Source organism: Culex pipiens, chromosome 1, assembly GCF_016801865.2.
Source record: "Culex pipiens pallens isolate TS chromosome 1, TS_CPP_V2, whole genome shotgun sequence".
In the NCBI taxonomy this organism is placed as follows: Eukaryota; Metazoa; Arthropoda; class Insecta; order Diptera; family Culicidae; genus Culex; species Culex pipiens.
In genome coordinates, this window is record NC_068937.1 from 95,766,321 (window position 1) to 95,780,981 (window position 14,661).

Consider the following 14,661-nt stretch of genomic DNA (forward strand, 5'->3'; position numbering starts at 1 on the left):
GTAGCATTCACCACATTCACCATCAGCTCAGCAAGCAGGACGAGTTTGCTCATATGAAAATGATGATGTAATTGATGCATTTTCATTTCCACTCACACTAATACCACGTCCTTCGGACGCATTCGCCGGCAAATAACTCCATTTCTCATTCCTACTCTTGGTGGGACGGTGATGGTGTGACCGAAGGTCTCTACCTTGAACCAGCACGAACACGATTTTCCACTTGGAAAAGAATTCAACTTTGCACACCCAACTTTTCTAACCGACATCTACCTGCAGGCGACAGACGGGGAATGTTTGCCTACCCAAAGGCGTTTAATTTTTGCTCCGTGCTTTTCTCAGACCGGTTCAAACTTTGCGGTCATAAGACCGGCTGGCAATTTCCGACTTTTCCGACACGATCCCAAAATTCATCCATTAGGTGACACACATAACGGGTGACGACGATAATGTGCCAACCGGTGTCTGGGGGACGGTGTAATGGGGTTTGGCTCACCCTGGGAACTGAGACTGCGAAAGTGGGATCGGGACCCCGCAGGACGGACGTAAATTGAATTTGAATGTAATTTTGTTTGGGTTTTCTGGGAATTGAGACTGAACGATGCTTTAAGAGTGATATGTAATGTGGTGTGGTTCTACTTTCGTAGGAAATGTATTAGAATTCAACAACCAGTTGTTATACTGTAATCGAGAACGTATTATAACTACATCCAAATCAAACTCTAGTGCATGATAAAACTACTGCAAATATCTTTGGAATCGAGATCGCATTGGATGTCAAAGCGTCGTCATCTGGCATCCATTTGCAGAACCTTTGATTAGTCAAAATGTCGAACTGGTTCGAAGACGCCCCGGAACTAAAACATATGTATTTCGTATAGAAAAACAGCAGCTTAAATTAGAACCAATCAAAAAATGTAGGCCATCTTATGAATTGGAAACCAACTTCATCGAATGTCCTGCTTCTCTCCATTTAACGTTCTGATAGCCGTGCGGGCTGCGGCGCGGGTCCCGTGCGTGGGGGAATTCGAAATAAAATGCACCTCGACCTTTAATGCACTGTTTTTGAGTTTTTACCATTTTTAAGTGAACATTTTCGAAAAATTAGCCTTTTTAATTTTTTTGTAGGTGTCCATCTCATAAAATCATTGAGAATACCCCATATAGCGTGGTACAGACCCGTTATGCTATGCTATGCTATCTCATAAAATCATTGAGAATACAACTCTTTCCCTTCAACACATGATGCCATTGGTCCTAGCCCTTATACCTTCCCAAAAACCGTCCAACTCCAAGCGAAACTTATTCGAGGATACCGTGGAGATTTTCCCTTGTCCCCTTAAAAAGTGGTGCATCAACACTTCCCGTCTTCCAAATCCTTTTCCATGTATGTGGTGCCCGGTGGGGATGGCAGCGGCTGGCAATGGACGGCTGTCTTAGTCTTGGTGGAGAATCTGGTTCAGGTGAAATTGATTTCATTCCCAATAATCAATTCCTAGGCAACCTATCCTTTACAACCATCATATACACATGGCGAAATCCAGTCTGCAATCCGCTAAAAACACCGTCTGCAAGCGATCACGACTTATTTCAAAGGGGCTCTATTCAAATTGTATGGCCCTGTTTTATTTTTGATTTTTGGTCCTACTTTATTTAAATTTACCTGATTTCGAAAAACATGAATAAAATTTCAAGGGGTTCAGAATCACTCGAGTTTTTTTTTTAAATAACCTGCTACAAGCAAAGCGATAAAAAATCGGATTAATAGTTTCCAAGATATCATCAACTGAACGCCGAATGGCACTCACATTTTTCGTAAATTTAATTCTTTGCAAAGCCATATCTCAGCAACCAAAGTTTGGATCAACATGGTCCAAAACACTATTTAAATTAAAGAGAATTTTCTCAGCCTCTCGAATAATTTCAGAGATGGACACTGTTAAAACAAAAGACAACTTTTGTCCAAAACGTTGCATTTTATAAAATTCACAAAAAAAAAATCCTAAAAATGATTTTTTTATTATTCATCGAGAAATTTTCGATACTTTCCAAAAATCACTATTCAAAAAAAATCAAAACACCCTCCACACTTTTTGTTTGTTAAAAAATATCAAAAAATGAAAAAAAAAACAGGGTAAAGTTTGTCCAAATCGATTTTATCACAGACAACAGAAGTAGCAGCTAGAACAAAATAACTTGGAAATCGTGAGTCAAAACATGGCGGGTGATACACTAACGCCACCTCGAAGTCTATTGCCACTTCCAAGAATAATCCGGAATGTAGACTGCAGTGCACCACAGCTTTTGCAGGAGCCGCATTCTGATTCTCACCAACTTGATTTTGATAATGCAATTTTTTAAAATAAATTTAATTTTTTGCTCTAAAATTAACTAACTATTATCTGAACAGTACTCAAAATAATTACTTTCGACATTTCAAAACTATTTTTGATCTACATATCAATTTAATCGACGAAAAGAGGCCTGAAACTTTTTTTGAGAATGAGAATACGCCCAACTACGTGCTTTTCAATGTTGTTGTTTACACTTGAGCGCAGCGCGGGGAGAGTTGTCAAATCTCCTATGCGACGTTAAACGGCTTGCCATTCTCGATAAAACCGTTGCATGTTTTTACACAAGGTAGTGATCTACACAGCTAAAAAAAGTAGTAATCCAGCTGCGTGTAAAAGGCCTGGGTGTAAAATAAATATTGCATTATTTTTTGCAATTTTATGTGATTTTACACCCTGAAATATGTAACCCATCAGTATGGGAAACCTACTTGACCGAAATGTCAAGCTCATATATGCGTTTATCCTTACAGCTTGTCATCGGTCTGATGGCCGAGTGGGCTAAGGCGCCAGTCCTTATTGTTGGTGCTGGGTTTGAATCCCGTCGGTTGCAACTTTTTTTGTGTGTTTGCAAAAATTGTTCATGCAGTGTGTAATATTAAGTGTTTATTTTGACGCAGGTGATGTGCATGCTTTTGCATGCGATTTTTCAATCGGATTTTTTGCTGTGAGCCAAAACGTCTGTGATTTTATGTGATTAATAGTTAATTAAAAACCAACTTAATCCACCTATGTGGTTGATGCCTTCCTCATATTTAATATAATTGGTTTGCTAGCTATTTTTTTAGATCCAGAAAAATAAGTACACAGATATAACTTAAGTGGTCATAACTCGAGACAGGGTTGCCAGATCATCAATGTTGTGGACTCGTTGGAAAGGGTTTTCGATTACCTAACCAACGATGTGTCGGATGATGGATCCGGACATCGTTTACATACATTTAAGTGAGATCCGGCTTCAAAAAAGTACATAAATATCACTTAAGTGGTCATTGCTCGAGACAGGGTTGCCAGATCTCCAATGTTGTGGACTCGTCGGAAAGATATCTCGATTACCTAACCAACGATGTGTTGGATGATGGCTCCGGACATCGTTTACATACATTTAAGTGAGATCCAGCTTAAAAAAAAGTACATAAATATCACTTAAGTGGTCATTGCTCGAGACAGGGTTGCCAGATCTTCAATGTTGTGGACACGTTGGAAAGGTCTCTTGATTACCTAACCAACAATGGGTTGGATGATGGACTCGGACATCGTTGAGATCCGGATATATGTGAAAACACATTTTTATACATAACTTTTGACCTAGTTATCGTAACTTCAAACAATTCAATAGCGATGTATGGGACCATGAACCAAGTCGAATGCAACCGGTTTGATCAAAATCGGTTCAGCCAGTGCTGAGAAAACTCAGTGAGAATTTTGGTCACATACATACATACACACACACATACACACACATACACACACACACAGACATTTGTTCAGTTTTCGATTCTGAGTCGATATGTATACATGAAGGTGGGTCTTTGAGCTTTTAATAAAAAAATCACTTTTAGAGCAGGATTATAGCCTTACCTCAGTGAGGAAGGCAAAATTGCTATTTTTTCAGTGTTTCTGTTATTTCCGAATAATCTTAATCATAACCTACAATTTTGCCCAAGATACCAAATCGATCGAAAAATCCCTTCGCAAGAAATTTTCGAATATTTGCATTGCACTTTTTTATGAACAGCCCCCAAATTTGTATTAAGACTGGCATGGAGAAACCAATGAATCGATGGGCAAAGTTTCATCCAAATAGAAACTATAATAAAACGTCGTTTTGCGCAAACCTAGGGAATTGCTCTTATCGTCAACAAGGAATCAGCAGTTTTAGTACAGTTTCGCGCTTCAAATTACTGTTTTGGACGTGTGCATCATAGCAATCAAACTGCTATTATTTACCGAAGAATTATGTTTAAGTTTAATGTAGCTTAACTTAGGATAATCACATAAATCCTGGGTTGGATGTTTTAGTGCACCCCATAACTCTTTTCTAGTAAGTGAGATTTTGATAAGACCTAAAGATGATATTATTCAATATCGCTGTAAGTGCTTAGGATTACAGCCTTATTACGTTAACCGTGTGTAAAACTTTAAATTCACTTCCCGTAAATGCATCCACAATCGACAACACTCGACAGTTCCCGTGGAAACATCAAGCGCCATCAAGCGGATTATCCCCCGCATTCAACAATCAATTTCCGACGCAGGAATTCTACAAAGGAGGCCTAGATGGGGCTGCAATTGTTACTACATACCACGGAATCGGATTACCGAAATGGCGTAAAACTCTCCCTCCCTCGACAGGACACGTTTTGTACGCGTTGCCCTCTCGGAATTAATCCAAAATCCTGTAGAAAGCCTACATTGCGGCATTATCGCCGAGGGGGCGATTTTTCCCGCGTAAACAATAGCCTCGAGGGAGGAGGAGGGAGCTCTCAAACACACAAACAGACAAGCCAGCTTACACGTGTCAAGCGCTCGCAGTTCGCGTTCCCTGGAGCCACTCGTCAACGCCGCGCCGGTTAGCCTATCTTCGGGGGTGAAGTGATGTGCGCCCTCTCTGGTGGGATTAATTTGCACAAATTCCGATTGTCTCTATCGAGAAATTAAAAGCGAGAGTGTGTGCGTGCAACATGGAGTTAAACTTTTTAAAGTGCCATGGTAATCTTCACAGAAAGTTTAACTCCATGTTGCACACACTCTCACTTTTAATTTCTCGATACTTTTGGGTGGTGTGTAGGGGGGGTTGAATGCAGATATACAACTTGGTGGAGAAACATGAGAATGTCATCTTGTGTTGAGGCTGGAAGGGTGGGGGTGGTTGCATACCGGCAGGCGCTTTCGGAGTCGATGCAGTGCGCCTGTGATTATGCAATGGATGCATTGTGAGGAGGCTCTAGAGGGAGGTCGTGTCGTGCCAGACCGGGATGCTGGCAGAGAGGATGAGGAAGTGGGTTTTGGAATGAAAAGATCGTGTCGGAATGTTTGTGTGTGCGTTGAGTGGGTGGCAAGGCAATCATTACACCGGCGGCTGCTGCCGGATCTGCACAATGGGTTTTGAAATGCAAGAGCTGACTTTCAGGAGCAGAGAGGGGTTCGGGACAGTTTGAAGGCTGTTATGGCGAATGCGGTTGTGATAATGAAGTAACTGCATTTGATTGCATAATTCAAACGGGAATTGCAAGGTGATGAGGGAAATGTTCAAGATGATGTTGGACGTTGTTACCGGAAGGAAGTTTAATTGCTACTGAATTAGAGTTTATTGATTCTATTCAAGCTTTTAATCGGATGTCGTACCACCCACTGCCATTTTCGAAGAAGACATGCCATTAGCCAATATGTCACCAGAAGTAGTTGTTTCCTCTATTTGCTCCATCATTTGAGTCAACTTGGCGGCCACCATTTCTCTGAACGATCCGTATGAAGGTCCTGGTGTTGTCGAGCGCCAATAGTAATCCGTAGTGCGAAATGATGTTGTGCCTTCTGACTCGTCATACTTCGACTCAAAACTCCTGTTGACATCGCTGAAGCAGAAGGCACACACCCCGAGGCAGCAGAACTTTTGCGTAATTCCATGCGAAAGCTGCAAAGTCCCCAGTAACTGAACTTCAACCCAAGTAACTTCAAATCCAAAACCTCCTACCTGATTATCCCAGCTGCAGTACGAATCCAGCAGCGCTTGTGGCCCGACGGCGAAATAGTCGCAATGTCTGCCGGTCAAAACCTCCTCAAAGCCCAGCTCGCATCGGCTTGACGTCGCCGGAAGTCCCTCAATCAACTTGACAAATAGGACAAACGCCCAAATCGACCTTATCATGTTTACTCGCTGGAACTCTCGACTTGATCCAGGCACAACCAACCCTATATATACCCTCGACCACCAGCAGCAGCAAGGCCCTAAAACTTGGAATCGTTCTGTTTAATTTTACGACCCGCCGTCGTCGAGAAAGTATTAGCATTGGAAATTTAATCTTGTTCCGAGAAGTGTTACCAGTCGGCGACACCTGCTCGTCCCAAAGATGTACGTGTCATCGTCGTTGGGTGGGAAATGTAAAACAGGTTGCTGAATTTTAAGCAGATCATCATCCCGGAATGGTTTTCCCCGGATGTGTCACCTTGCTCAGGTGATAAGAAAAGTTTTTATTTTATTTTCCTTGCTGGGGTTTGGGGTTTTCTGGCAAATAAAAGTATACTTTTATTATGCAAACGATTCTGAGGAAAACGTGGGACGTTCTTGAAGAGTTAGTTATGTGTAGTCTAATAATTTGACAGAAAAGATAAGATTAGAGTTTTCGTCAATTTTTCTTCAAAAAGAATTTGCTTTTAGAAAGTTTGATCCAGCTAGATATTGTGGGACCCGCGCATTCTCAACCCATGTGTTAGCACAAACTAGATCGGTATCCATCGTAGCCGAAATTAGAATAGATTTTCACAAAATACTCATATACAAACAACATAAAAAATGCAGTATAGCGTATCTTCCAAACAGTTTATTTTAATGGTAATTTGCAAAAATGAAGCAAATACAAAATATGCATTTAAATAATAAAAATATTCTATACCGTATTGTAAAGAACAGACTTCGACTCCGGCTCCGGCTTTCAGCTCAAACCGATTCCGACTCCAACTCCGGCCTACCAACTCTAGCCCGTTCCGACTCCGACTCCAGCTTTCAACAAATGGTTGGCTCCGACTCCGACTCCACATATTTTTAAATATTTCAAAAGTTTCAACTAGACTATTATTTTTAAAACATTGATAAACAGGATTATCGTCACCTGGGACGAATCGGGACTACAGTTTGAATAGGGACAGCATGTTTTAGAGCACAAATTTGGGAATGAATGAACACATTTTGTTACTCTGAATCTGGTCTAAGGGGTCCTTTTCAAATATCCGTGACCTAGAAAATATTTTACCTAGGAATTTGTGATTTGTTTAAATTTTAAAATTTTCTATATATTTTAAAGGAGGCGCGCGATACTTCTTTAATCTTCCCCTCAAACGAAGCTTTATGAATAATCGTTCCGTCATATTGGCGTTGGATATACAGTATGAGAAAATTCTTACCGGTTGAATAATATGTTGATTTTGATTTTTTTTAAATAGTATTTGAAAAATAAATTAAAATCCTATCATTTTTTCTATACTTTTTATTATAAGTTCCTTTTTGGTACTGAAATCTTGAGATTTGTTCAACGATAATTTGCAACGATATCAAAATAGATTGCCTGAGGATCAACATTCGCAGATTTTAGTAGAGAAATAGTAAACATTAAGATATATTTATCATATTCAATGATTATTTCAAAATTAGTTGCAACTTTTTTGATATTTTTTGCCAGTGTCAATTATTTTAAATGCAACACTCTGATTATTTTGTACTTAGTCATAAACAAAATGCGCATGTTGAGTTCCAAGTAATAGATTGTTATAATCGTTGATTATTTGTTGAATGAGTTATACTTTCAGTAACTTTTTCTGATTTCTAAAAACAGTGATTATTATTTTTAATCTTTTTATGTACCTCGTAACTTTTTTCCATAAAAAAACATTTACTAAAAAACTCCAAGACATTCGGTTTTGGGGTAAAAGATGATGTGAGTGTGTACTTTTTTCAGAAAGAACTGGATTAAATTTGGTCAAACTTGAATTGAAAGGGTACATAAATATAGGCAAAACGAAGCAGTCAAGAATCAATTAAATATTTCTGACTACAAGACCAATATTGTTTATTATTTTTTGAGTTATGATACAACATACTTGGGTAAGAGAAGATCAACAGGTTAACATTTAGTGAAATTACACAATAAGAGCTTTCCAATCACAATAAATAGCTTCAAAATTATAATGGCATCTGATAAACCTCTCAAAAAAATGAGAAAATAGCAACGCAGTACATGCGACATAAAAAACAATCAAAAATGTAAGAAATTTTGTATTTAAGCTGTTTTATATTAATACTGAACAATAAAAAAAACATATTTTTTGTTGAATTTAAGATAACTCTGACTCCGACACCGGGTTGTCAGAAATGTTCGGCTCCGACTCCGACTCCAGCTCTTAAAATTTAGCCGACTCCGGCTCCGACTACGACTCCAGCTTTGACGAGTTTTGACGACTCCGACTCCAGGTCCCCAAAAAGACCCGACTCCACCGACTCCGGCTCCGACTCCGACTCCACAGCCCTGGTAAAGGAGCTATTAGACTATGGCAAACAAACAAACAAACTCGCACTTTTTTGTGTTTGACAGTTTGCCAAACTCGCAAACAAAGTCAAATGTATGCAGGCTTACGTTTCTGCAAACAAATGCAGGCAAAAAAATAGAGCAGGTGAACTGCCAAACTGTCAAAAAGTTTGTTTGTTTGCGAGTTTGTTTGTTTGTCGTAGTCTAATAGCGCCTTAAGATTTTTTTAAAATTTTGAGCAGTTTTTCAAGCGTTGATAATTTTTGTACAAATTTGAATCTAACAGTCTACAGTCCAAGTGAACTGACTCGATAAACCGAAGCCTTGATGATCTGATTGTCTGGACCGTTAAATTTTGTTTTGGGTTGGGTTTCAATATTTTTAAAAATATATTTTTAAAGCTGTTTAAATTGGACTTTTTTCACACAAATCTGATTTCGGAAGATCGTTTTTTTTTATTTTCTTATTTTTTTTTGAATAGTTGAGAAAAAATTCTGTATAATTTTGATTTTAGGACTTTTAAAATTCGGACAATAAGTTGCTGAGATACAGCCTTGCAAAGAATAAAAAAAATATAAAATTAGTTTTTCTAAGTGTCACCCAATATGACTTGTTTTTCAAAAGATAGCTCGACAAACATTCGCCGGATGTTCATTGTTTAAAAACGAAACATTTGTGGCCCAAAAAATTATTTTAGGGATTTTTCAAACATAAGCTATATGGATTTTACAATTTTGAAAAAAATGTTTCGGTAAGATAGTAACATTTCAAATAAGTTTCGTTTTTCCAAACTTTTTTTAATTTTACTATTTTATATAATTTGTGTTGTTGGCTTGCAGTTTTGTTTCCTCAAGCAAAATCCCAACATTAATCCTTTTCCTCGTAATAAAACCAACTTTTCCGTCTCATTTTTTGTCAAAACCTCGTTGCAATCGCACCCGAAAAATCAACTCTACCGCGCAAAGTTGAAAGTCTCCATTATTCCTATCTTTTCAAGCTCGCTGGAGCAAGCAAAATCCGTCCAAATTTCGCATCGAACAAAAAAGAAGAGCCCAGCCTCTTTTAAGAGGATTTACCAGCTCTCCCGGTTCGTTTGAAACCACCAAATTTTAACACTTCTTGTGTGCGCGATGTTTTTTTCTTGCCTTTCGCAGACGTCTCAGACGATGAAATCGCTCCCATATCGATTGCAAATCTTCCAGAGTTCATATTCAACCGGTTTCAAGATGGTGGGTTTGTAGGTGGTGACAGAATTAAATAATGCTAGTCGGTTCAAGATGGTGGAATTTAAGGTGGTTACCCTAATGGAGGATTATGAAGTATCATGTTTTTAAATGATTTTGATAATTTGAAGTTCTTTTCTAGCGGGCTCAAGATAGTACATTCCTAGGTGGTAACAATTCCAGAGAAATTATCATCTGTTGAACGAGCAGTTGGTGGGCACTTCAACGAAGAAGTTGACTGATTTTGACAACAATTGAACCTGTCAATCTATCGCCTTGGCGATAAGCTCCTTCTTAAAAAAGTCCTACCTCCATTTTCATATCGGTAAAGATCAGGACCGGAAAAAGTGGCTTTTGTCACAAACTGTGGGGACCCCGTCTGGATTATATCTCGTCTCAAAAGACGACACTTTTGGAGGTTTGAGGGGGGATACACGGGAAGGAAACAGGTTGTAATGGTGTTTCTTCCTTCCTACTTTCACAGTAGAATTTTTTCCAGGACGACGACGACGACCAAGATGAAAATTGACTCGGAGGCGTTTTTCTTCTTGTCACTGATGATGATGCCTGCAGGCACGGGCCCTACCCGGAACAGGTGCGTCGTCGTTGGCTTGTGGTTTGTAGGTAGGTCGTACAGCCAGCCGCGGTAACGTGTAACGTGCGAGAGATTCCGAGCTAGAGATAGTTCAAGTTGTCACCGGTAGCCACTTTGGGTGATTGTCGTTAAAAAGTGGGGGAGCTTTTTTGTGTGGCACTTTTGCACGAAGTTTTGGACTGACATTTGAAATTTGTGGTTTCACTTGTTTTGTTTTTTAGTTCATTTGATTTTGATTTTTTTTTATCGAAGTTGCATTTTTGTTTGTCGGAGAGTCATCTTTAGACAATGCTATGCAACACTTTGACCAATAACTTGTGTAAGCGACAGCGTATAGATGTATTGGTGAACACTGCAGCTCGCTGTCAAGTTTACCCACGTGCAATACTATTAAGGCTCTGAAAGGCATCATTCCCGATCGGCCATTTGGCGGCCATGTTAGTTTTAGAAAAACATTCAAATCTTGATTCAGAATTTTTCAATCAAAAAATGGTTTTCTTTGTGTTGTTTGTGGAAGCATTTCACATTTAGTTATATTTTTTTCATTTCTAGAGTTTGTTTTTTTTTTGAAGAGGTCCTATAAGCTATTGTGTTTCATATGTTTATAGGACCTATTAAAAAAAAACTGTAGATTTCAATTTACTATTTCTGGACCCTGAATTCAGAAACAGAAATACACCTTCTACGACCTTAAGCATTTAGTTTAAAGATTAGAAAGACAATATATGCAGCATTTAATATAGAAAATTTATTATTGAATTTGATGAGGAACTCATTTGAGAAGCTTTACTCACTTTTCATTAATTCGAATACGAGTTTTTTTTTGTTGTTGACATTCAATTCAACTACCAAAGTAAAAAGGAGCCCACAAACGTCACCAAACTCTGATTTCAACCTTCCACGGAACGCGTGGGTGCTTCCGCACTTAAATAGGGCACATCAGTCAAGTCTAACAGCAAACAAATATTAGAAAACGTCTACAGAGAGACGTTTTTCCGCGCGATTTTTATTTTATTTTCTTCCACCATAGACGGTGTTGTTTGCGCTGCGTTGGCGTAAAATTCTTAGCAATCCAATATAATCATCATTTTGCTGTTCTGGCTTTTGTCAAAAATAAAATTAGCTTCAGCAAAAATTGCAAAAGATCATAAGATACCGAAAAGAGGTGCTCTGAAATCAATGCAATTTTGTTTTGTTCTACAAAGGTTTTAAAACGGGTGTCATGTTCTATGATGCCACCTTTGTGAAACAAAAAGCATGTTGTACTGCAGTTGCAGAAACAGTTATGAAACTTGTTTTAAAGTTTGAATTGGTGGAGAAATGGATTGCGTAATTACCGAACAACACTTTCAAACAGAGAATAAGCCTGTTACTTTAAACGCTAGAATCACTGTTGGGAAGCATTCTTGTTTCACAAAGGTTATAAAAAGGTTGCCAACCCTGTCAACTAAGTCGTCCAGGCTATTTAAGCGGGGTATTCAATTTCAGATATAAATCTTCACAGTGAAAAAATGTGTAAATTTTGAAGCTTTAATTTTGAAAGGTTGAATATTACCACTTTTATAATGTAATTTTACCTCAATTTAGACTGAAAATGTGACATTACACAGCAAAAAATCCGATGGTAAAATCGCATGCAAAAGCATGCACATCACCTTCGTCAAAATAAACACTTAATATTACACACTGCATGTACAATTTTTGCAAACACAAAAAAAAAGTTGCAACCGACGGGATTCAAACCCAGCACCATCAGTACGGACTGGCGCCTTAGCCCGCTCGGCCATCAGGCCGATGAAGTATGGAAAGGATAAACGCATATATGAGCTTGACATTTGGGTCAAGTAGGTTTCCCATACTGATGGGCTACATATTTCAGGGTGTAATATTACATAGAATTTCATAAAATAATGCAAAATTTATTTTACACCCAGGCCTTTTACACGCAGCTGGGTTACTACTTTTTTAGCTGTGTACAACAGAAAAGTACCCCTTCTTAGATGTATATTACCAGTGCTAAAATTCAACATGCATTCAAACTTTATTTCTATTCCGATTCTTGGGGATCAAACCCCGCAGTGAGCTCATGTATTTTCAAGTCGTTTCAGAATTCAATGATTCCTCGTTGGAAGTAGATTTGAACCCAGAACCATTCGCTTACATGGCAAACATCGTAACCATTCAGCCACGACTGCTACTTTGAGCCATTCCTGAACATCCCCCTTTTGAAACAGAAACCAAACGATTCTCGCGTTCCTCCTCGTTAACTGAAAAGTATATCCATTCCACTTGTCTGTCTAGTGTCTGTGTCCTACCAGCCACACACATACACACAAGTACTGCAGCCATCCTTTTACTTCTCAAGTGGTCGTCTCGACGAAATGCGTCGTCCTTTTCTTCCTTCTTTTTTTTTTAATTAAGCACGCATTCGAGAGTGTCATTCGCGCCTGAAACAGGAGTAGCAGGACTGGTTTATTGTAAAGTGGTGTAAATGCCATTGTAATAATTTTGGAAATTTTTGATTGTTGGATTTGGAAGTTTTAAATTTGATTTTGATAAATTCAATTTTCCTAAATATGCTAAAAATTTGAGTCCTCAAGTTAGGCCGTTGCAAATATTTTTTGAAGTTTTTACGTCGTCCCCGTCGTTTTAATGGAATAAGAAGTATAATCAACTGAAAATAATTTGAAATGCATTTTCCTCAACAATAGTTTATTTTTTTTGTGAAATTCCGTTGTACAGCACTACAAAAAGTTTTTTTTTGACAAAAAAAAAATATTTTGCCAAAAGTTCGATTTTTTGAAAACTAAAGATTGCAAAACATCTGGGGAGGTGTAAATGCATTTTAAAACACTTTTTCATTCAAATGTGGAAACCATGGCTTGTAATTTCAATTTTTATATTTTTTTATGTGTGTGCCCACCCCCCCCCCCTCCTGCTTTGGACATAAACTTCAAAAAATATTTGCAACGGCCTTAAAAAAAAAAAAAAACTGTAATAATTTTAACCCTCTACAACCCAACCCCGCCTCTAGGGCTTCGATCTTAAAATTCGTCTAAAATCCATTTTCAGCCCAATTTTGATCTGTAAAAAGCATAGTAAAGAAGAAGTTTAAAAAATTTAAGAAAATTCTGAGGCTGGAAATGTGACTTGATTTAGGGAGCGTACTTTTATTACGTAACACAAAAATGTGGATTTTCGGATCCACTCCCCCCATTCCATTCAAATTTCTAAAATTTTGTAAGGAGCGTAAAACAGTCTCCACCCCCCCCCCCCCCCCCACCTAACTGCGTTACGTAATAAAAGAACGATCTTTTATGTGACTTTGCCAACATTTTTAAAAATGTATTTTTTTCTGGGGTCAACTTTGGCTGTTTTTTTTTACTAACATTTCCTCTATGTTATGTGAAAATAAGTATGCAGTAATTTTTGTAGTGTACTAGACTATGCCTCTAAGCATTTTTTTACAATTTAAATGATAATGGTGCCACACTATAGCAGAAAATGCGTAAAACAAGCAAAACATTGAAAAAGTGACTATAAAAAACATGAAGAAACTAGATAGGCAAAAGGTAATGATAGGCGGTGGTAGAGTAAGCCAAAGACTATCAGAAACAAACATAAACTAAACATGATAATTGCAAATAAATAAATAAAATACTAATAATGAAACAAAAAATTAATGCTCAAAATGACCTCCTAAACACGGGAAAAATAAAAATTTTCGAAAAAAAAATTTGGGCAGTTAGAGTATGTTTTTGAAAATTATGGCGTTTGCGTCACTTTGACAACGCAGTCAAATTGAGGAGGGGATGCAAACGGAAGTGGGCGCCACCTCCATTATGTCCTGGTGTGGTAAATTTGAGAAAATTACTGCCGACGAAGGCGCCTCTCCTTGTTGGCATTGACAAAAAAGCCAAACAGAATTGGTTGTGCGGGAAATGTGATACATATGCATCGAGTGTTGTGTAAACAAATTATGTGACGTCGCTGGTCGGGGACGAGACTCGTCGTCGTCGTTTTCGTTTCCGCTAGGTTAATCCGGCGACTGACGAGGGATTGGTCACGGAGTCGGTTTTATTTCATTTCGGAGTGCTAGGTTGAGTTGGGTTTTGCAGAAAGGCGAGACGGGCGATTAAAAGATTTTTCTTTGCAAAATTATTACATTTATTTTGGGACTTAAGGTGACACCTAAGATCCATTCATCCAAAACCATGTTTATTTAAAACTCTCAACCTTCATTGAGTCGTGAC

At 38.3% G+C, this 14,661-nt stretch overlaps 2 protein-coding genes across 4 annotated transcripts in view; one reads left to right on the plus strand and one right to left on the minus strand.

Moving 5' to 3' along the window:
• Positions 1-14,661, plus strand: part of LOC120428741 (tubby-related protein 4) — a 90,088-nt gene that overhangs the window by 28,974 nt on the left and 46,453 nt on the right. The gene's annotated exons all lie outside the window — the stretch shown is intronic.
• Positions 5,635-6,249, minus strand: LOC120428742 (uncharacterized). Of its 2 annotated transcripts, none has more exons than XM_039593820.2 (2): positions 6,046-6,249; positions 5,635-5,961 (listed from the first exon to the last, which is right to left on the minus strand). In XM_039593820.2, the coding sequence occupies exons 1-2, from the start codon at positions 6,217-6,219 to the stop codon at positions 5,683-5,685; spliced, it is 453 nt and encodes a 150-aa protein (XP_039449754.1). In that variant the 5' UTR covers positions 6,220-6,249; the 3' UTR covers positions 5,635-5,682. The 2 variants fall into 2 exon arrangements, with proteins under 2 accessions (XP_039449754.1, XP_039449753.1); XM_039593819.2 differs by having other exon boundaries at positions 5,635-5,985.

Excerpts from the sequence above, each read along its gene's own strand:
- LOC120428742 (XM_039593819.2), bottom strand. The coding sequence starts at position 6,219 with ATGATAAGGTCGATTTGGGCGTTTGTCCTATTTGTCAAGTTGATTGAG. Across the intron at positions 5,986-6,045 it reads ACTGCAGCTGGGATAATCAG|CTTTCGCATGGAATTACGCA; the intron begins GTAGGAGGTTTT and ends GGGACTTTGCAG.